A 22,595-nucleotide genomic window follows, 5' to 3' on the forward strand; every position below is an offset into this window, starting at 1 on the left:
CTCATTACCCAGCACTCTGCTGTGTGTGAAATATTCTATACATTTATGTTGCTATGGTTTGGATGTTTTTGTCCCCTCCAAAATTCATGTTGAAACTTAATCCCCAATGCCACAGTATAAAAGGATGTGGCCTTTAAGAGGTGACTGAGTAATGAATGGGATTAAATGATCTTTTAAATGCATTTTTGCCCTCTTTCCCTTCTGTCCCACCATGTGAGGACACGCATTCCTCCACTGTGGAGGATGCAGCAATGAGGTGCCATCTTGGAAGCAGAGATCAGTCTTCACCAGACACTAATTCTGCTGGTGCCTTTGTCTTGGAATTCCCAGCCTCAAGAGCCATGAGAAACAGATTTTTCTATTGTTTATAAATTACCAAATCTGTGGTATTTTGTTATAGCAGCACAAACGGACTAAGACAAGTCTGTTAACTTAGATTTTAAGCATATGTGCTAAAGTATTTTAAAAGGTTATTTTATCCAAGAATATAGTATGAGTTAATATCTTTTTTGCAAGATTCATGGCTATCTTTTATTATTTATTTTTTATTTCATTACATGTTGAAAACGAAATCATATCTATTAAAAAGTAAAATCACAAATTAGTCTTTGATTATTCAGAAGCATAAGAAGATTGCTGTTTTCATGTTTTCCATTTCTCCCTCCAGTGACTTGAAAAGTACAGGAACTCTTTTCAGTCACGTTTTGTCTTAAAGATTTTAAAATAAGAAGAGTCTGCATCCTGTAAAAGAGGGACAGAAACATGAATCAGTACCTACTCCTATTTACCCCAGTTTTTAACATTTTAAGTCCTTCTGTTTTGAGGAGCTATATCATTATGGTTCACTATTAAGAATCTTCACAAAATTTGAGAAACTGCTTAAATTAGAATTAAAAAGTCATAGCCAAAATTTTAGATGCACACAAAAGTACCTCTAATGAGTTTAGCATCATCTCTGGTTTAGAGGAGGCATAAATAGCATTGGACTGTAATGCTAAATTCTCTATAATGACTTTTATGGATCAGCATATCATACCTACACTGCTTTGCCCTAATAAATAAAAACAATAAGTCAGATTATGTAGAATTGAAATATATGGGAGATAACGCTTTAAAATTATTTGTGGCCAGGCAGGCACTGTGGCTCAGCTTGTAATGCCAGCACCTTGGGAGGCCAAGGTGGGCGGATCACCTGAGGTCAGGAGTTTCAGACCAGCCTGGCCAACATGGTGAAACCCCATCTCTACTAAAAATAAGAAATTAGCTGGGCGTGGTGGTGTGTGCCTGTAATCCCAGCTACTCGGGAGGCTGAGGCAGGAGAATTGCTTGAACCCGGGAAGCGGAGGTTGCAGTGAGCTGAGACAGCGCCATTGAACACCAACCTGGCCAAAAAGAGGGAGACTCTGTCTCAAAAAAAAAAGAAAAAAGAAAAACAAAAAAAATTATTTGTGAACTTTTTGTATATTGCTTAAGGAATAAAACAAGGCAACCTGATAATCCCCAAAATGTGATGTTTCTTTTGGGAAGATATGCATTTACTACTTCCAAAACTTTGCACTAAGAAAGACAAAATAATAATAATGATAATACAAAAGTCAGTGTAGCCACTGTTCTTGATCCCTAAAAATAATAAAGATTCATAAAAACAAAGTTCCAGACATAATGTTCTTAGACTAAAGAAGCAAATTCTAGTTAACAACAAGTACTATTAGCTTGAAATAAGTTATACTAGCATTTTCTTAGATGCTTATCAATAAGAAAATATATATATACACATATATGTAAAATATAAAACAATGGGAGAGAGGAAGAGTACAGACTATAAAGAATGAGGTATTATGTCCTACAAATTGCTTTGGGAGATGACAGAATGCCCAGCTTATCATAATAAAGAGCAACAAAGTAGTAAGACTATATAATAAGCAATATTTCAAAGATGGTGGTAGGAAGAAAAAGGCTGTCATTTTTTTTTTTAGAAAAGCCTAGGTGTAAAAAACATGCGAGATTTGCTAAATGATGTTTATATTTTACAGTTAGATGTTCTCTAAACAAAACAAAATACCCTTCATATGGACATTTCTGAAAATACTATTACAGTGGGACTGAAATTCTCTAGTCCCTGGTCCCTCTTTCCTCTCTGAAAAAATCACTTCTATAATATATTCTTTATCTGCCCTATTATTTAAATTGAGGATGTGAACCAGTACACTCATTATGGAAAATATAGAAATTCCTCAAAAAATTAAAAATAGAATTACCATCTGATCCAGTAATTCCATTTATGGATATAAATCTAAAGGAAGTGAAATCAGTACCTTGAAGTGATATCTACACTCCCATGTTCATTTTAGCATTACTTATAATAGCCAGGATATGGAAACAACCTAAGTGTCCATTAGTGAATGAATGGATAAAGAAAATGTAGTGTGTGTGCGTGTGTGTGTGTGTATGGAATACTATTCCACAATGGAATATTTTTCAGCCGTAAAACGATGGAACTCCTGGCATTTGTGAAAACATGGATAATGGACATTAATGTTAAGTGATAGAAGCAAGATACAGAAAAACAAGTACTGTGTGATTTCACTTATGTGGAATCTAAAAAGTCATACTGAAAGGCAGAGTAGAATGATGGTAGCCAGGAGCCAGAAAAATGGGGGAAATGGGGAGATCTTGGTCAAAAGGTACACATTTTGGCCAGGCACAGTGACTCACACCTGTGATCCCAACACTTTGGGAGGCCAAGGCAGATGGATCGCCTGAGCCCAGGAGTTCAAGACTAGCCTGGGCAACATGGCAAAAACCCATCTCTACCAAAACTACAAAACCTAGCCAGGCATCGTGGTGTGTGCCTGTAGCCTCAGCTACTCAGGAGGCTAGGGTGGGAGGATTGCTTGAGCCTGGGAGGTGGAGATTGCAGTGAGCCATGATCACGCCACTGCAGACTCCAGCCTGGGCAACTGGGCGAGACCCTGTCTCAAAGAAAAAAACATTAGAAATTTTCAGTTATAAGATAAATAACTTATGTTATTATAACTTACAAATTCTAAGGATCTAATATATAGCATGGTGACTATAGTTAATAATACTGTACTGCATATTTGAAATTTGCTAAAAAAGTAGATTTTAAGTGTTCTCACCACAACAAAAAAAAGGTAACTGTGGGTGGCAGATGTGTTAATTAGTTTGGTCGTGGTAATCATTTTACAATGTATTAGATCATCACAATGTATACCTTAAATATATATAATTTTATGTGTCAATTATAATGAAAATCTTTGATCATTAAGGAAGCTGAATATCCTGCTATATCTAACTCAAGATGAGAAGGGGGAAAAAAGCACAATAGCTAACACTTAGAACACTCCAAGTTGTGTTTTAAGTGCTTTTCATATATTAAATTCATGTAATTCCCATACGATCCTGTGACTGGGCACTATTATCACTAATCTCCATCTTATATTAATAGATGGGGAGACTGAGTGATAGAGAAGTAACCTGCTTTAAGAGCGTGGGGCACAGCTGGGATTTGAACCCAGGTAGCCTAGCACCAGACTGCATGCTCTTTGCCAGGAGACTGTGCTTCCTCTGTAGTACAGTGGCCTGTCCCTCTCAACTCTTTCCATCACTGGGCACAAAGCTACTGCATCAGCTGTCCTCCATAAAACTCAGGTTTAATCTTTGATGAAACTTTACCTTTAGAGCTTCTACCCACACTACCAAGTCCCAACAATACCAAAACACTCATAAGCGATTTGGCCCAAAGTAAACTATTCCACATTACTACTTGGTAGAAAATGAAAAGCTCCTTTGTGATTGTTCACACTCTGGACATTTTAGTGTATCATGACCCAGTCTGATAACCTTTTATGTCTCTTAAGCATTTTGTTGTGTTTGTAACTTTTTACCCCCTAATTCATTTTCACTGTCCTGCAAAGAGTTGGAATAAATTAAATGTCTAACAATTAGTGGATTACTTAAATATTTGCAGGTATGTATAGTATGATCCTGTTTTATAATTATTTTTTTATCTATCAAACCCTATTGATTCATTTCTAAAAGAAGGTGGTAACAAAGTATATCAAAGGCTAACAATAAAAACTATCCTCAGCAATAATCTTTTGCTGCATAATCATCTATAATTTTTTGTTTACTTCATTACATTTCCTATACTGTCTATAAATTAAATTCTTTTGAGGGTCACAATTTCTCAGAAATGGTTAATAGTATTCCCCGACTAATTGCTATAAAGAATGAGTGCTGAAAGAATGATCATCAGCATATTTCCTTAGACAGGGGAATAGGCACATCTTAGATGTGCTGAGTACTTCAGGAATGAGGTAAAAGCACATGCATCTGTTTTAACAACGCAGTAAGTGCTTTGACAGGAAAGCACAGGGGCTGAGGTGCACCTGGTCCTGGGGAGAAGTGGGAGGGAAGGCCAGGTACCATTCCAAGGAGGTGACATGGGAGTTGAGACTGGTAGGATGGGTAGGAGTTGGTGGGGAGAAACAGTAGGGAAAGAACATTTTGACACACACACTGGCCAAACAGTATGTACAGAAGAAAAAAATGGCAATCTTTGATTTGATTTTACCTTGTAAAAAAACGTCTTTCTCCAAGACTAGTAATAATTTATACTAAACCAAAAGATAAGCATGGTGATAAAATATTTTTTATTTATTTTTCTTTATGTCATGAGATTGGTGGAAGGTTAGAAAGATTTTTTTGTTTTTGAAACAGAGTCTCACTCTGTCACCCAAGCTGGAGTGCAGTGGCACCATCCTGGCTCACTGCAACCTCTGCCTCCCAGGTTCAAGCAATTCTCATGCCTCAACCTCCCGAGTAGCTGGCATTACAGGCGTGCACCACCATGCCCGGCTACTTTTTGTATTTTTAGTAGAGACGCGGTTTTGCTATGTTGGCCAGGCTGGTCTTGAACTCCTGGCCTCAAGTGATCTGCCTTGGCCTCCCAAAGTGCTGGGATTACAGACATGAGCCACTGTACCCAGCCAGAAAGTTTTTTAACCACTGGAAAATTCTGTACCTTCCTGCAAGATTGATACATATTATTAAGAAACTTAGAAATTGGTCTTACCACACCACTCTTAAAGTTCTCAATCCTTTTCTTCCCCATCTTGCTGGTTATCCACCAGGCCCAGGTTGGCATGTATTGCCACAAATATGTTACTAACAAGAAAGGTTGTTGTGAGATCCAAACTTCTTTCAAATCATTGGCCATGCTGATTAACATCAGCCGCACACAACGACTGGTTGTCATCTTGTGGGACTGGTCTCCATTATTGGCTATAGTCTAAGAAAATTTAAAAATTAAGTGAATTTATCCAAGCAATTTCACAGAAATTTAAGCTGGAAAGGACTCAAATGCCGTCTAGTTAAGTGGTTCCTTTAGTGGAGCTTCATGCCCCTTAGGAGCCTCCATAAGTACTAATGGGAGTTCATAAACTATTTGTAATATTTCAAAAAGAAATAGAAACCATATGCTTACTAGATAATACAGCGCAGGCTAACTAAAAGGTAAAGATTCTTTGCTTTTAATTAGAATTGCATCACCCTAATGTGCTTAAAGACAATTACTACTTTTGTAATAAAAATCAAACTATTAAGACAATGCATTTAGCAAATGAAATTCCATAAACAATTTTCATAATGGCAGAAGTTGTTTTGTGAATAATTCACACAAAAGCAGTTCTAAGACAAAAACTCTGATATACAGTGATACAACACCAATATATAATGCCAATATGTAACTAGTAAACATTCAAATTATTCCCAACCAGAAATTTTTACCTTTGTGACTTCTCCAGCTAGGGAATTCTCCACAATATTTGATTGCACAGGTCCTGGGCAAATGTTAGAAACTATTATACCTGGGTATGCAGCAAGTTCTGTTCGAAGGCCATTAAAAAAACCCTAACAGGCCAAAAAAAAAAAAAAAAAAAGGAGGAAAAGAAGGCAAATAAATACAGACACGTATCTCATGACTTATCAAAATGTGTTCTAAAATGTGTGAGTAAAGAACAGGGAGTGTAATCATGCAAGCTTATTAGGCACTTTTAACTGTAGACTGGAGGCAATCTAGAACAGACATTCTCAGCTCTTGCCAGGTATAAATGGTTCACCCCCTTTGATAGTGATGGGTCTTGCCATCAATGATTTTTATGGTAGGCATGCACTGGATAGGTTAAAAAAACTATCCCTGAAGATTCTGATATACCCTCTTCATACCAGTCCTCCTCTCCCCACTCCAAAAGGGGTGTATGTCCTCCACTGAGAATCACTTAGGTCGGGTTTCTATTTATTCCCCAAAGTAGTCTAAAGCGCAACTGTTTGGGACAAAGGTGAGGAAGATGGGATTAGTACTTCGCAGAAACTATCACAAAGAATGATTTCCACTTTTCCCATGTATATTGCTATTTTAACAGAATTAATTCATTTCAGTAAACATTTATCTTTTGGGGTAATAAGAGGGTACATGGCTAATTAAAAATGTAATATGGTTGCCTACTGAATGATTTGTGTAAAACAGACTAGACCTTCTAGACTTAAAGATACTGACCATTTCTAAACCAATGGGGAGTAAACAGAAATCTACTGCCTCTCATCTCTTCCTAAATTAGGAAATGTTCCAAGACTACATTGTTATAAGGCTGGGTTATCTATTGAAAAGCCTAAACAGCTAACCCACAGTACATCTGTATATGATCCAAAAATGTTAAACAGCTATCAGCCCTGAATGCTGACCCCAAAAAACAGAGGGGCTATGAGGGTTTATGATCAGAGACCAATACAGTGCCTGACTCAGAGATGAACCAAAAAAAAAAACAAACCTTGGTAAATTAATGGAAAACTCCCATAACTTTAACTTTCTGCCTCTCTGTAGCAAAAGAGGAGAGAGGACACCAAGCAAGCCAATACATCAAACACTAAAACCTCTCCTTGTTTGAAATCACATCTAGTATTGTGTGTAAACTTTTCAATGATAAACAAGTTAATTCTGTAGCTTACTGAGAATCTGAGAAGAAAATGTGCTCTTCAAAAAGAGTTTCCTGGTAACTACAGTCTCAACCTGCCACATTTTATCATAGGATCAAATCCAGTAATAAAATAATGAGTCTTGCAGGGCAGGCCAGACAGCTCATCTGTGTTTACTGAAAGCATCCGGCATATCTTATGAGATACATGGTGCCAAACAGATGGGTGGCCGCCCTCCCCCATCTGCCTGCCTGAGGCTTGCCCAACTGCTCTCCAGGAAGTGACTGATGCCTGTTACTAAATATGAGGAAATCATCAGTATAGCATTCTGCTTCATCACCGTCTGCAGTTGTCTGCACTTTGCAGCAGAAAAAAGATGTCCTAAAGAATTAAAGCTCCAATTTTCATGAAACCATGATAACCATGTAGCTATTGCATCTCATTATTCCAACAGTGAAACATTCTACTTAAACTGACTTCAACAGCATTAAATATAAATTTTGTGTCGTCTTTAATCATTCTTTTCCTATTGGCCTTATAATTTCTTTATATCCAGTCTTAAGCCACCATTAAAAATTCATCCATTTCTAATATTTATATCTTATAACTTATGCAATCCAAATCAAGCTTTTCTCCTTGCCTCTGCCTTGACTAGATTTTCTTCTTCCAATGAAACCAGAGTGAATATAGTCAAAAGTTTTCCCAGTAAGGATATGAGACCAGGACTAATCATCCTGTGGGAAGTACCTATTTCTGACATGCGTATATAATTAGACCAGGCAAAACACACACCAACTACAAGGGGCAAATAAAAGAAGTCACAGAAATGGGGAGGAAAAAGTACATCCTGAAGTGTATGTAGAAGAAAGGAGAAGTGGACCCCCAATTTTCCATGAAGATGTGGTAGGAATAAGGACAAGGTGAAGAGTGACATGTTAACTAGATGATACACTTTTTCAGGGCAGAGACCCCATCTTAGTATCTTTATATCCCCAGGGTCTGTTGTACTGCATGGCACAATGCAGTGCTTGATACATATTTATTTGTTCAACAAGTTAGAGGCATGTGTGGATCAAGTCTTTTTTAGCATCTACTGGGGGTGTCCTCTACCAAAGGTCTCCTTGGGTATCTCTGTCTCCCCACATCACTTCCCAGTTCCAAGGACCTCACACAGTGATGGCCATATCCCCCACATATACATTTAAGTCAGTTCTATCAGAGTTGAGTTTGAGCAGCCTTACCCGGAGAGCATGCTTGCTAGCACAGTATCCAGTGGAAAGAGGTGCAGATATGATACCCAGGATGCTATTCACAGTAACAATCTTTCCTTGCTTCCTCTCGATCATGTGAGGCAGAACACATTTTGTCAAGGACACCGTCCCTAAGTAGTTAAGCTCTATTAGCTTTCTGTAGACATCCAAGCTGGTATCCATGCACAAAGAACGCTGGGATATTCCACCATTGTTGACCAGAATGTCGATCTAGTTAAATAAAATCAGAAAAGGGGTGTTTGGGGGATGTCCTGTGGATAGACTGATGGAATTCCTACAGATGGTTGGTTATATTGTTAACTTGAAGAATCAATGGAACAGTGGTATATTTCCAGAAGTCAGAAATTAAAAAGATAAAACCCCGAATTTACCTGTGGAATTAAATTCCCATTTTAGGTGACTTTTTATGAAAGTTAATAATTGTCATAAAAATAAATAAAAGCAGCCAGCCAAGCACAGTAGCCTGTAATCCCTGCACTTTGGGAGGCCAAGGAGGGTGGATCATGAGGTCAGGAGTTCAAGACCAGCCTGACCAACATGGGGAAACCCTGTCTCTACTAAAAAATACCAAAATTAGCTGGGCGTGATGGTGCACGCGTGCAATCCCAGCTACTCAGGAGGCTGAGGCAGCAGAATCACTTAAACCCGGGAGGAGGAGATTGCAGTGGGTCAATATCACACTACTGCAGTCCAGCCTGGGTGACAGAGCAAGACTTCATCTCAAAAAAAATAAATAAAAGCAGCTGTGAATTTTTAGCTGCTTTTGTTCTACATGGAGGAATTTGCACTTGTTAAGACATGAAAAGTACTAATTCCATAACGCCAAAGACTCAGAGATTAAGGGGCCCAACTCATGGACCCGATCTCACTGCATGGACCCCACTTGCCTAAAGCCCTTTGTATGACAGCACCACAGATGGGAATCTCTTCTGCAGTTACTTCAAAGCAAGACTGTATCAATATAAGATGCTACTTACTCTACCAAACTCCTGGAGAACAGCTTCGGTAGCCGCTTCATGGGAACCAGTGTCGGTCAGGTCAAGGGGCAAAACAAGTATATCTTTTTCTTTTAAATTGCCATTCTCTAAATAAAGACAAAAATTTGTCTGGAAGTCACGCCATAGTTCAATCAAGCTCCTTGCTACTCCCGCTAACATCCACCCTGCAACAGGAGTTGGCAACAAACTCATTTCCTAGTGGTCCTGTGAGAGTTCCTCTCGGTGGTCAGGAAGAGGACTAGTGGTTAAATGATAATGTCTTACCAGACAAAATGCTGGCTGGCCTCACAGGAAGTAGAATGGCAACTTGAATATGCAGTCTAACTTTACAACTTGATTTCTGGCAGAAATCAAGATTATACTACAAACTACAAACTAGAAAAGAGCAAAAATTTTGGAGCAATTTTTTTTTTTTTTTTTTTTTTTTGAGACGGAGTCTCGCTCTGTCGCCAGGCTGGAGTGCGGTGGCGCAATCTCCACTCACTGCAAGCTCCGCCTCCCGGGTTCACGCCATTCTCCTGCCTCAGCCTCCCGTGTGGCTGGGACTACAGACGCCCGCCACCGCGCCCAGCTAATTTTTGTATTTTTAGTAGAGACGGGGTTTCACCGTGTTAGTCAGGATGGTCTCGATCTCCTGACCTCGTGATCCGCCCATCTCTGCCTCCCAAAGTGCTGGGATTACAGGCGTGAGCCACCGCGCCCGGCCAAGCAATTTCTTTAGAAGTACAGAGGTACCTTTGTTTGTGATAGGCTCACAAAGATGAGTTGCTCTTCTACACCCAAAACAGCTATTTGTGCTTAAAATCAGTAAGAAGCTTAGAGTCCTACAGTCAAATGACATATAGAAGCTTCTCTCCAGAGGCTAAGGATTCCTGGAAGTAAACAGGGAAAAGGACACATGCCTGAAATTCCCATCCAAGAAACATGCTGCTGAGTTGTGATTGGCTCTTTCTGTTCATCAAAAGAACAACTGAAACTAATTTTCCTGGACTCTAACCTTGAAATACAAGTAACATCAGTAAGAAAAATAAGCAAGTATAGAAAATATAAGAGGTAAAAAGACTTCATGGGCAAAAGAGTTAATTGTGAAACATCAACCGTATTAAATGAAAAAGTGGGCACTACAGATCTGCAAGATAAAAGGAAACAGCCTTGTGCCAGGTAAGAAATGCTGACCTGGTTCATCTACTCCACCAGTACAGGACTTGCAAGTCACAGCAGCAGAGGAACAACTACCAAAAGAAGTGGCCCAGTGCAAAAACACAAGAGGCCTTTGAAAGAAGTATCATGAAAGAGGCCCATGGCCCTGCTGAGCAATACTGTGGCAACTAACTCTCATTTCTGGGTGATTAGCTTGATCAGCAAAGTTAAATATTTAAAAGAATGACAGAGAGATGGCCCAAAAAATGGTCTGTTGGAAAATTCAAAATTATCTCAGTTTAGGTACTATTAATAAATGTTCCATGAAAAATAACAACTTTCCTGTTCCATGAAAAAAAAAAAAATTTACGTACTATTAATAAATATCGCATGAAAAATAATAACGAGGTTGCTTTCAATGTGAACATAATGGCTGGGCACAGTGGCTCACACCTGTAATCCCAGCATTTTGGGAGGCCAAGGCAGGCAGATCACCTGAGGTCAGGAGGTCGAGACAAGCATGGCCAACATGGCAAAACCCCGTCTCCACTAAAAATACAAAAATTAGCTGGGTGTGGTGGTGCACATCTGTGGTCCCAGCCTACTTAGGAGGCTGAGACACAAGAATCACTTGAACCCGCGAGGCGGAAGTTACAATGAGCCAAGATCACACCATTGTACTCCAGCCTGGGCAACAAAGTGAGACTCCATCTCAAAAAGAAAAAAGTGAACATAACTACACCAAAACTCAGACAAAAATATTAACACTGTTGCCCTTTATGTGAACATGAAAGTATTACCTCAAGTTGTATTTTTTAAACCTAATTCCATTCCTGTTCTTTTATCTTATATAATAAAAGTCTTATCCCATATGATTTTAATATCTGATACGTTAATAAAATGAGTAAGAATTCTTCCTAATTTCTATGATCAGATACATGTATGTCATGGATAAGAACCCAACTGTTTTTTTTCCCTAAGACAAAAATCTAAGTCACTTGGTCACTAAAAATCCACCAGCATTAGATACAATTATTGGTCACTCCCTAATGCCAAGAGTCAGTGCAAAAAAACCATAGAAAGGTGGCAGAAAAGAAGAAAAGGCAAGGGCAGCCAATTAAGACATAAAGGAGAGGATCTGAGACGAAGCACTTAGAGCATCTGGAGCCAGGGGGAAATCTCACTCCTCTCTAAAAGTCCCAAAACTGTATTTGAGTTTGGATTCTGATTTATTTCTAGGAAGCACCGCTGCTATTTCAGATCTGCTTACCTAGACATCTTCTTTTCACCCTTTCCAGCTCATGCACTCTTCTGGCTGACAGCACAAGAGAAACTCCTAGTTTAGACAACTGGTAAGCCAGCTCCTCACCAATTCCACTTGAGGCTCCAGTCACCCACACCACCATATCAGTCAGCTCCCATTCTATGGAAGGAATGACAATGGAAGGAAGAAAATAAGCAATGAATTACAATCATAAATCAAAGATTAGAAAAAAGAAAAGAAAGCCTTAAACAATACCACTAAATATGAAGGCATGATGTATGGAGCTTAAAATTTGAAATATTCTAAGAAAGCATCTCCTTAACTAAAAAAAAAAGCATTAATACAAATCATACTAATAACAGTTATCAACATAGTATTCCTAGACTACCGAACCTTCATGACTTTTCCAGACTTTACTTCAAGGTAAGCCTTGTAACCCCATGTTTTCACCCCAAGGCTCTATTTATGACAAACAGATAAGATAAATATGATAGATAAGGTAAACAGGCTAACTAAATAGGAAATCACTGCCTGGACTCACTTTCCTTAGCCATTAATGAGGCATTCAGATTAGATGATGGCTGAAGTTCCCATCCAGTTTTTAATTATATTATTCTAATATTTTACAATGGAGGTTGATGAAGAATCCTAGAATCCTGTTGATGGAAACATCCTAGATTTTTAAAGTAATATTTTCCCCATTTGCCAATCATGCCTGATGCCTATCAGCTCAAAGTCATTTTGTAAAAATGCTCCCCAGATGCCTGAGCTTTCATCTTAGGAGAATATAGTAATTCACCCAAGAACAAATGCATATTAGAGAGAGATGAAATATTGTACTCTGCTTCTCCAATTATGTTCCTCTTAACAACTAAAAATGTTACAGTACTAAAGCAATGACAAATGGTTTATTCTTTTCTCCAATGAAAAACTTGTTAGCACTACAGGACATGATATTCACTGTCTCTCTGAACTCGTAAAGTCACTGTTATGCAAAGTTCCTGTGTGCCTTATTTAATAAAATAGATGTTATTTATCAAAAATATTAAACAAGGTATCACTTAACATCACATTTCTGATTTTAGATCAGAAAAGTTAAAATCAGGAAAGGATTGTAGTGTTTTAAACAGCTCTAAATCCTAACTGTGATGTTAACAGTACCACCCCTGGAGACTGCCAGGGTTCAAATGCCAGCTCCAACACACACAGCACTGAAATGTTCCCAGGTGAGAACTCGGTGCCTTAATTTTCCACAACTGAAAATGTGATGAATAAGAACACATCCTTCACGAGATTGTTGAGAAATGAGTTAAAACATAGAAAGCACTCAGGACAGGATATATCCAGTACATACTCAGTGTTTAATAAACATCGATTATAATTATTGCTCAAGTTTTTTAATAGATGGACTCCACTACAGCAAAACATAGAACAGTCACTTAATAACCTATGTCTCCTGACTTCTCCAGCCAGGGAAACGGGGTTACAAATTCTAATGGCTTAACATTTTTACATTACTTCCTATGTACTTAACACATTATCTATTAAAAGCCTCACCAGAACTGTATGAAAATGTATTATTATCTCAGTTTTACAGAAAAGGTAACTGAGGTTTACAGAGATTAATTTGTCCCCACTAGTCAGTAGATTCCATTAAGGGTAGGACCTTGTCTTCCTTGTTCATTGGTGTGGCCTCAGTGCCTAGCAAGGACTGGAATATTGAAAAGGCTCCATAAATAACTACTGAATAAACAAACACCCAAGAATCCTGGCAGAGCCAGAATATAAGCCCAGGTATATCTAGCTCCAAAGCCCACACTGTCCACTATTTCATGATATACATTTAAATATGATCAATAATTTAAAACCCAACTGTTTCTTAGACATTCAAGAAAATACCACTTGTCCTTAGGAAAAAGGTTTCATGTAAATATCTCAACTAAAGCCAGGTACGTTGGCTCACATCTGTAATCCCAGCACTTGCCTGGAGGCCAAGGCAGGCAGATCACTTGAGGCCAGGAGTTCGAGACTAGCCTGGCCAACATGATGAAACCTGTTCTCTACAAAAAATACAAATATTAGCCAGGTGTGGTGACGCATCCCTGTAATCCCAACTACTCAGGAGGCTGAGGTGCGAGAATCACTTGAACCTGGGAGGCAGATGTTGCAGTGAGCCAAGATTGCTCCACTGCACTCCAGCATGGGTGACAGAGTGAGACTCTGTCTCAAAAAAAAAAAAAAAAAAAAAAAAAAAAATCTCAAAGGATGGAAACATCCCAAATACTATGTCTGGGCTACAATGCTTTCCTGTCATATAATGTGCTTTCATAAAAGGCACAATTGGGCAACCTTCCTATAGGACTTTATCAAGAACAATATAACATCTATTCAGATAATCATTTATTCATTCATTGACTACTTGTTGTTCCCAAGTTCTGCAATCATCAGACTCTAAAGTGAGTATCATTTGTTTTAGAAACACAGGATTTACTAACCAGCCTCGAGCTAACAAAGATTTCTTGATGTTTACACAACTAAGCAAATATTTAAAGCTGATGGCGTAAACCTTTAATACAATCACAGTTCTGGCCTCTTCCTCCCACCCTAAAGAAACTTTTTTATTTAGCACCATTTGTTTCCCAGTTCCACAGAATCTGGTATACATAATGGTCTCCCTTTAAGAGCCCCTGAAAGTAGATTCTTAGAGTTGAAAGGAAAGTGACAGTGCAACTCCCACTCCAGTTTGAGAATTCTCTTCTCAAGCCCTTGACCCATCTCTAATTCCCTCACAGGATGAAGAAGCTAATTATCTCTGAAGCTTCAGCTCCTTTTTTGGGAAAGTCTAATCATTCAAGGGATCTTTTTTGTACTGATGTGATAAGCTTGTAAATGCTATCAACTGGTAGCAGTGTGCAGTAATCTCGCCTTGTGGTTTGACAAAGAAGTCAAACTTCTGGTGTCAGTGGGTCCAAGTGTCCGGCGTGAGGCATCCTCCCCATCCCTCCCTCTCCCAGTGCCTCAAACATTCATCAAGGATTTTGTATCCAAGGCCCAGAAGTTTGTTACCCAAGATGACGAATATTGACATGGATGCAGCTGATGCTGAAAATCATTTGGAACTGGAGGAAAAAACACAGCTTATTAATCAGTGTTGGAACTCCAACATACACTTGAAGATCTCTCTGTCAGAGGAGATGCAGTTATGGAAGAAAATCTCAAGCTAACATCAGAAAACCAAGTTCTTGGACAATACACAGACAATTTCATGTCAACTTCTAGTGTTTTTCAAACAACTGACACAAAAAGCAAAAGAAATATAGAATTGAAGCCCTTCCGTTTTATGGAATTGTGGCTGATCTTTCTTTATATATTGGACAGATTTCAAAAGTGATAGTACCTTTGTTTGTGGTTCCATTGAATATTTATAAAGCTAATGTCAGATGTAGGCAACATTCATAGCAAAACGGGAGACTTCCATAAGTTTGTGTATTATGTTAGTCTATGAGAATGTGCAGATGTACTGGAGACGTGATTTAGAATAGCACACATTTATGAAACTTAAAGATGAATGTTTTTAAAATTTGCTCTGATTCATGGGTTTAGCCCTGTCTTTTATTACAGGCTTAATAAGATATATAAGAAAATAACCATCACGCTGTGAAAAAGTGACCCAAATCAGGTACTGACTGTACAGCTTTATGTACCCTATCCATCTTCTTGGGCCCCTTCTCCACTGGCTTCTTCCTTCCTCTCTCCCCTCCCCTAGGGAAAAATTGGTTTCACATTTGTAAAAGCAATTTTAATACTTAATCATCTCTGAGAGTAACCTGAACTTTAATTGTTGAAACTTAACCAAATGAAGACATTTTCTCAGCTAGGGCTTCTCATTTGTGATATTTAATACTAAGATAGAATTGCTGGTTTCTCTTTAATCTATTGAAAACAAAAAGAGGCTATAAAAATGAAGATTTTTCATTGAAACTGAATTGTCAATCTGGGAAGATAATTTTTTGTTGTCAAAAACTTCTTTTTGGCCGGGTGCAGTGGCTCACGCCTGTAATCCCAGCACATTGGGAGGCCAAGGCAGGAGGATCACCTGAGGTCAGGAGTTCAAGACCAGCCTGGCCAACATGGCGAAACCCCGTCTCTACTAAAAATACAAAAATTAGCTGGGCATGGTGGTGGGCGCCTATAATCCCAGCTACTTGGGAGGCTGAGGCAGGGAGAATTGCTTGAACCTCTAGAAGGTGGAGGTTGCAGTGAGTCGAGATAGTGCCACTACACTTCAGCCTGGGCAACAAAGCAAGACTCTATCTTAAGAAAAAAAAAAAAAAAAAAATCTTTTCTTTACAAAATTACCTACTTGGTATCTGAAAAGATATAAATTATGGTCGTGTGTGTTTAAAATAGAAAAGCTTAAGGGAAAATAGAAATAGGGTAGAAAAGTACTTGGTAAAATACTAGTAACCAACTCCAAATATTTTCACTCTCGATTTGTGTTATCTCTGGCACAGAGTAGATCTTTTGGGAAATATATGAGAGTAGATTAAGCTCAACTAAGCTTTTTTTTGGCGGGGGTTGGGGGACGTGGGGGGGAGGGGGGGAGGGGACAAGGTCTGGCTCTGTCACCCAAGCTGGAGTACAATGGCATGATCTTGGCTCCCTGCAACCTCCACGGCTCAGGCTCAAGCCTACGTCCCACCTCAGCCTCCTAAGTAGCTGGGACTACAGGCGTGCACCATCACGCTCGGCTAATTTTTTTGTGTGTATTTTTTTGTAGATATGGGGTTTTGCCATGTTGCCCAGGCTGGTCTCGAACTTGTGAGCTCTAGTGATTTGCCCACCTCAGCCTCCCAAAGTGCTGGGATTACAGGCGTGAGCCACCGCGCCTGGCCAACTTTGACTAATCTTAATATACCACATCTGGAAGAGAACAGTTACAAAGAGTTTGGTCTTAAGGTTTATTTCTCGTCAGCAGATTAACTTTTGCAAAATTCCTTAAGAATGTATTAGTATCAGAATTGTGAAAAATGGGAGAGTTTCAGATGCATACTTATTGAAAATCTTGCTCAGTTTTATCCTGCTTGTTCTCCCAGAATTTTCTGTAAACTGAATGACTCCGTTTACAGAGTTTTAGTCACCTTTAACAATTTTTAAAAATTCAGTTTGTAGACTCCGTTTGTTAAGGGAATCAATATAAGAAGTAATACTAAAATGTTATATTAGGAAAAGGGATCCACTAATATAGCTTATGGTTATTAGAGCTGGGCTACTTTTAATTTATGGAAGTATCTTATGTATAGGTGTAAGAATGACTCACTATATGAATACATACTAATCATACTGCGAACATTTTGCATCTCTTTTGTGACCTACACAGACACTTAAATTGTGTTGCAATTCTGCTGTCTTGTTTTACAAAAAGCTCTTTAGGGAAGAAAAGAAAAGAAATCAAACCTGTCTTCCAAATAACAATCCCTTACAGTTGTTAGGGAAGACAACCATTATGTCTTCCCTAAGTCCTTTCATCTCTTACTCCTCTAAGGCTAAATAAACCTATCCAATTTCTCCACCTTCCCTTACATGACATGGTATCAGGTTTCCTCGCTCTTCTGCTCACGCCCACCTGCACCAATGCTAGTTGGTCAATGCTCCTGTTTATTAATGGGTACTGGCTAGGGCAGGACACATGATTCGGTAGGGTCTGGACAGTGCAGAGCAGGATGAGATGACAAAAATCACTTCCCTTGTCCCCCAGAAGGTAGGGTCTATGAGGGCCTGGACTGTGGCTGATTCAATCACTGTAGTGTCCCCAGTGCCCAGCACAGAGGCCGGCACATACAAGCAGCTAGTCAGGAGACTTCTGTTGTTTGCAGCTGTTGCTTCAGACACTGAAGTCTACAAATGCAACCCAAGGTTGCCTAATCTTTTCTGGCAGCCACTTCACAGTTGACTCCTATTGAGGTTACTGTTAACAAAAACTTGAGTTTTGCTCACATGTGCTGCTGCTGAAATTTTTTCTCCTCTAGACTTCTGCCATGGATTTTTCTGGACCATTTTAATGTCTAAAATTAGTCACCCTTAAATTTTGCCATGTGTGGCTGGGCTTGATGGCTCACATCTGTTATCCTAGCACTTTGAGAGGCCAAGGCAGAAGGATCACTTGAGGCCAGGAGTTCAAGACCAGCTTGGAACATAGTGAGAGGCTGTTTCTACAAAAAGTTTAAAAATATCCAGGTGTGGTGGTTTGTAACTGTAGTCCTAACTACTGGGGAGGCTGAGGTGGGAGGATTGCCTGATCCCAGGAGTTTAAGGCTGCAGTGAGCTATGATCATGCCACAGCACTTCAGGCTGGGTGACAAAGCAAGACCTTGTCTCTCTATTAAAAATATATATATATATCACCATGTGAGATATATGCTTGGAAATGCACAGAATTTCTCTAGACTGATACAGCAGAGGCAGGAAATGGTGGCTGCCTCCAGAGAGGCATACTAGGTAGCTAGGGCACAAGGGTCAGAGAAAGCTCTTTACTTTTTACTATATATCTTTTTGTATTTTTCACTTTTGTATTACGTAAGTGTGCTATTTTTTTAAGGGACAAAAAATAATAAACCTACAAAGAAGTCAAGAAGGATAATTTTTTTTTTCTTTTTCCATCTTAATAGAGTCTGCCCATCTCTCCAGTTTGAGCTGTTTTGGGAATCTGAGTCTATTTCAATTTTCCTTTAATCTTTTCTTTTTTCTCACTCCCTACCTCCACCAGGAATCTTTTTAGACATTTTTTTCCCCTAAAACTCTCCTGTGAAATGTTAATTCCACAGATATACTATATATCATTTATGTACTGTACATATATCTGTGCTTTATACATAAAAGGAGTTCTGTAAAGTTTACTTCTGCCAGGCATGGTGGCTAATGCCTGTGTTCCCAACACTTTGGGAGGCCGAATGGGGTGGATCACCTGAGGTCAAGGGTTTCAGACCAGCCTGGCCAACATGGCGAAAACCCAGCTCTACTAAAAATACAAAACTTAGCCAGACATGGTAGTATATACCTGTAATCCCAGCTACTAGGGAGGCTGAAGCAGAAGAATCACTTGAACTCAGGAGACAGAGGTTGCAATGAGCCAAGATCACACCACTATACTCCAGCCTGGCCAACAGAGCAAGACTGTGTCTCAAAAAAAAAAGAAAAAGAAAAAAAGCTTACTCCTTGGTTAATAAGCATATGACTACATTTTAAGATTAAGTTAAATGTTAAATTAAAATTTAAAAGTTATTAACACCTAACTTTATAACTGTATTTGCTGAAAAACATTTTTATGGTTTTTGAGACAGTGTCTCACTATGCTGCCCAGGCTGGTCTTGAACTCCTGGACTCAAATGACCCTCCCACGTTAGCCTCCAGAGTAGTTGGGATTGCAGGTACATGCTTCCACGCCAGATTTTTGCTAAATAACTTTTATGTAACTTATTTACTTAGATAAATAGCAATTTATCAAACTACATGAGCAAATTTGCAAATTATATAACTACATAATAACAATGTAATTAAATTTAAAATCCTTCAAACTGTTCTTTTCCAGCAAAAGATAATCGAAAATATTAAATGAATTTCTTAAAATTGTCAATGATCTTAACTTTTAACTTTTCCTTAATATAAGAAAATAACTTTTAACTTAGTAGCTTAGAGATATTCATTCAGATGTTGTCAACAATTTTCCTTTTTAGCACTTGACATAATTTGATGGGTTGAATATTTTTTGTAGGATTAAATTATAAAATATAATCTATTTTCATTTAATTCTCCAAGTCCAAGTGAACACAAAAGCACTAAGGATCAAACACAACGTCTGCAAGGCAGCCAATGGCAGCCAATAGGCACACATATTCCCCCACTGGGATGGAACAATCAATCAAGAGAAAGCCCTTGGTTAATGAAGTTGTGCAGTATTTGGGATTCCGGCTTTAAAAGGAGAAAGCCCAATCACTTGCCATAGTTTCTTAGCACTGCTGTCGCGTCTATGTTGTGTATTTTTCGTGAACTCAATGTCAGTGCTGCACATGCTATACCCAAGAAAACCCAACCAGAAAAATGAAATACTAAGGAATAATATTTTCTCGGGTAGGGTTAAGCTTTGGAGGGGCACAAACCACTGTATCAGATTTTTTTTTTTTTTTTTTTTTTTTTTTGGTCCACAAGAACCAATTCTCACCTTGGGATAAATATCACCCCCCTCAACGCCCAACCCACAGTGCCCCCACAACATAGTCTATCTTTCGAGCTACTATCTTTTCCAAGCAAACTTTGTAACATGCTTTGAGTATTTTTATACCAGAAACTTGGTCTAGGGAAACCCCACTTCCCCAAGTCCTTAAGGATCCAAAGCCTAGCTTTTGGTAGGTCATTTAATTTCTCTGAACATCAGTTTCCCTATCTGGAAAATAAGACTAATAATGCCTACCTTGTAAGAGTTGTAAACGTTAAAGGTTATGGGTATAAAGCGCTGAGCACAGAGCCTACATATAGCAAACAAACACAATGTCAAATACGAAGCAAGACACAGATAAAGTGAGATGGGCAGTATGCCAACAATGATCTCACTCCAGCAAACTGCCATTTCAATTCTTTCTAGTGTTCAACTTTCATCCCAATAAGTAGGTAGGTGAGTGACTTCGGATTATCTCAGATTTTATTTCAAAACAGCAGGAGTGAGAAGTGGAGGCTAGACAACTTCAGGTAGTAGAATGACGGGGCTTCCAGTACTTACAAAGGAGGTTCCCTTACAAACGCAGGGGTACGCTCACTGTTCTCAAAGTATCGTCCTCTGAGGCAACACTAGAATCCTTTGAGTCCTGAGTAAGATGTCAGAGTCCTCAGGGGCCCCGCCGACTCCAGTGCTCTCTTATAGTTTGGCACTCCCTGGAGAGGTTTCCTAGCCTGAATGGCAAGTCCGTGCCATCTTCCGACCAGGACAGAAGACAAAGGGGCTTTTCAGCCCTCGCGTCCTCCTCCCCAACCCGCAGCCCAGCGTAAGGCGTAGCCAGGCCTTCGGGAAGCTCTACGCAACCCGCAAAGGACCCGGGATCACCGCGGAACCCCCGGAGACCCGGACACGCCTCGGCAGCTCCAAGCTCGGCCTCCCAGTCGGGAACGGCTTTCGCAGTTCCTCACCTGGGCGTCGTCCCTGCCACTCGGCCCATAGTAGCGTCAGGTCGCCGTCAGCTCGCAGGAAGCGCAGCAGCTGCACCACGAGCAGGAGCAACGCGCACAGCGCCAGCAGCCAGAGCAGCAGCTCCCAGTTCATCGCGGCCGCGCACGCCCAGCTCCGGGGGAAGAAGACAGCCCGCACCAGAGTCGCGTCGCTGCCCCGCGGGATCGCAGCGCCACCCTTTCGGCCAGCCCAGAGCGGCACCGCCCCGGCTCTGCCCAGGGAGCAGGCCGGGAGGAGGAGCCGCTCGGGCGCCCCGGGCTCAGCACTCGCGGCCGCACTCGCCTCCCTGGGGCGGCCCGCGCCCTCTTGCGCCAAACCCAGCGGGGCAGGCAGATTGCTTGAATTCAGGTTTCCAAGACCAGCCTGGGCAACATTGGGAAACCCTGTCTCTACCAAAAATAAACAAATAAAATTCCAGTATTTTTTTTAAAAGCTGATTCAAACATAAGCTACATACTATATACTACATTATTTCCTCTCTGTACAGGAAAACTAGCAACAGCCAGGAGACAAAGAATCATTCTTGCTTGGCCCCTCTTCTCCATTCCTATTCAGAAAGAACATTCCCTTTTCAAGTTTCAGTATCTTTTCATGAGGTCGAGAGAGTGCTGAAGAGTGTGGCTATCACTCAAGACCCCACAAGTCAAGGCAATGTCCCTCCATGGGGACAAGGACCTTTTACAATTAGAGAAAAAAAGACTGAAGCCATGTGCTGTGTTGGCACCTTACAACCTGATTCTGACCACACACAAACTTACTCTCAGCTAAAGTGTCTGTTTGGCAACCAAAGCCTAGCTTGGTACCAAATCTTCCCCTTACCCAAGCCATGATTCACATCCTAATATAAACAGCAAATAAAAACAGAGAACGTAATGAAAATACCAAGGTCTTGCCTACTCTAATACACGAAAGAGTAAACTACTGTTCTTGATTAATTTCCGTTTGAAATGAGCTTCAAAACATTTCATTACTTCCCACTAAATACCTACATGTGTTTAAGGCATTAACAGTCCCATCTTTCTTGTTTTCAAGCATTTGAAAGCAAGAGGGCTTTCCATTCACAAGCCTCAGAGGGACCCAGTTAGAGTGCATAGATACTAGGCCATGTATGAGAACGACCTGTGACCAAATGGAGAAAGTTCTGGACGTTGATGCAGTAGAACTTTCATCCTCTTTATTTCCTAGAATACCTTGTATGCTCTGATGTCAAAGGCTGTTCCTTGGCTGAAACTAAATATGACTTTAAAACAGTCATGGAAATAAAAGAAGCTGTGACTTCCTTCCCCAATGTTGTTTTCTTTTTCCAGTCTTGCGTGCCAAACTTTTGTTTTTCTTCAAATGTTTTGAAGAATGTTACTTGCAGTAATCAAATTTCCTTAAACAGCTCTTCCTTCTCTTTTTTAAATCCTATTATAAACCTCCCCACCCTCATCCTTCTCTAAAAAGCTTTTTGGAGTTATCTGGACTCACAGTCATCTCTACCCTAATCTCAGCTCTTTCCACAATTACTTCTGAACTATGTCTGATATTGTTTTTTAATTATTTTTGGGGTTAATATATTATTGTTGCAACAGAACTTTAGAATCCTTGAAATAGAGTAGCAAATCTGATGTTCCTTTTGAAGAGTCTGCAATACATAGCTTAGTGTTCACATGAGAAACAATAAGCCCACATTGATTGAATTCTCCTTTCCTTGAAATTTAAACCTC

General features: G+C 39.7%; 1 protein-coding gene and 1 pseudogene across 2 annotated transcripts; one reads left to right on the forward strand and one right to left on the reverse strand.

Moving 5' to 3' along the window:
• Positions 1 to 505: 505 nt before the first annotated feature.
• Positions 506 to 21,138, reverse strand: DHRS7 (dehydrogenase/reductase 7). 2 transcript variants are annotated; one of them, XM_037984077.2, is made up of 7 exons: positions 20,847 to 21,138; positions 11,676 to 11,828; positions 9,245 to 9,351; positions 8,238 to 8,477; positions 5,812 to 5,934; positions 5,099 to 5,314; positions 506 to 741 (listed from the first exon to the last, which is right to left on the reverse strand). In XM_037984077.2, exons 1-7 carry the CDS (start codon positions 20,977 to 20,979, stop codon positions 694 to 696), a joined length of 1,020 nt encoding a protein of 339 aa, XP_037840005.1. In that variant the 5' UTR covers positions 20,980 to 21,138; the 3' UTR covers positions 506 to 693. The 2 variants fall into 2 exon arrangements, with proteins under 2 accessions (XP_037840005.1, XP_037840006.1); XM_037984078.2 differs by having other exon boundaries at positions 20,443 to 20,990.
• Positions 14,586 to 15,272, forward strand: LOC119619029 (short coiled-coil protein B pseudogene; annotated as a pseudogene).
• Positions 21,139 to 22,595: the final 1,457 nt, after the last annotated feature.

This window comes from Chlorocebus sabaeus, chromosome 24, assembly GCF_047675955.1.
Source record: "Chlorocebus sabaeus isolate Y175 chromosome 24, mChlSab1.0.hap1, whole genome shotgun sequence".
Taxonomy (NCBI): Eukaryota; Metazoa; Chordata; class Mammalia; order Primates; family Cercopithecidae; genus Chlorocebus; species Chlorocebus sabaeus.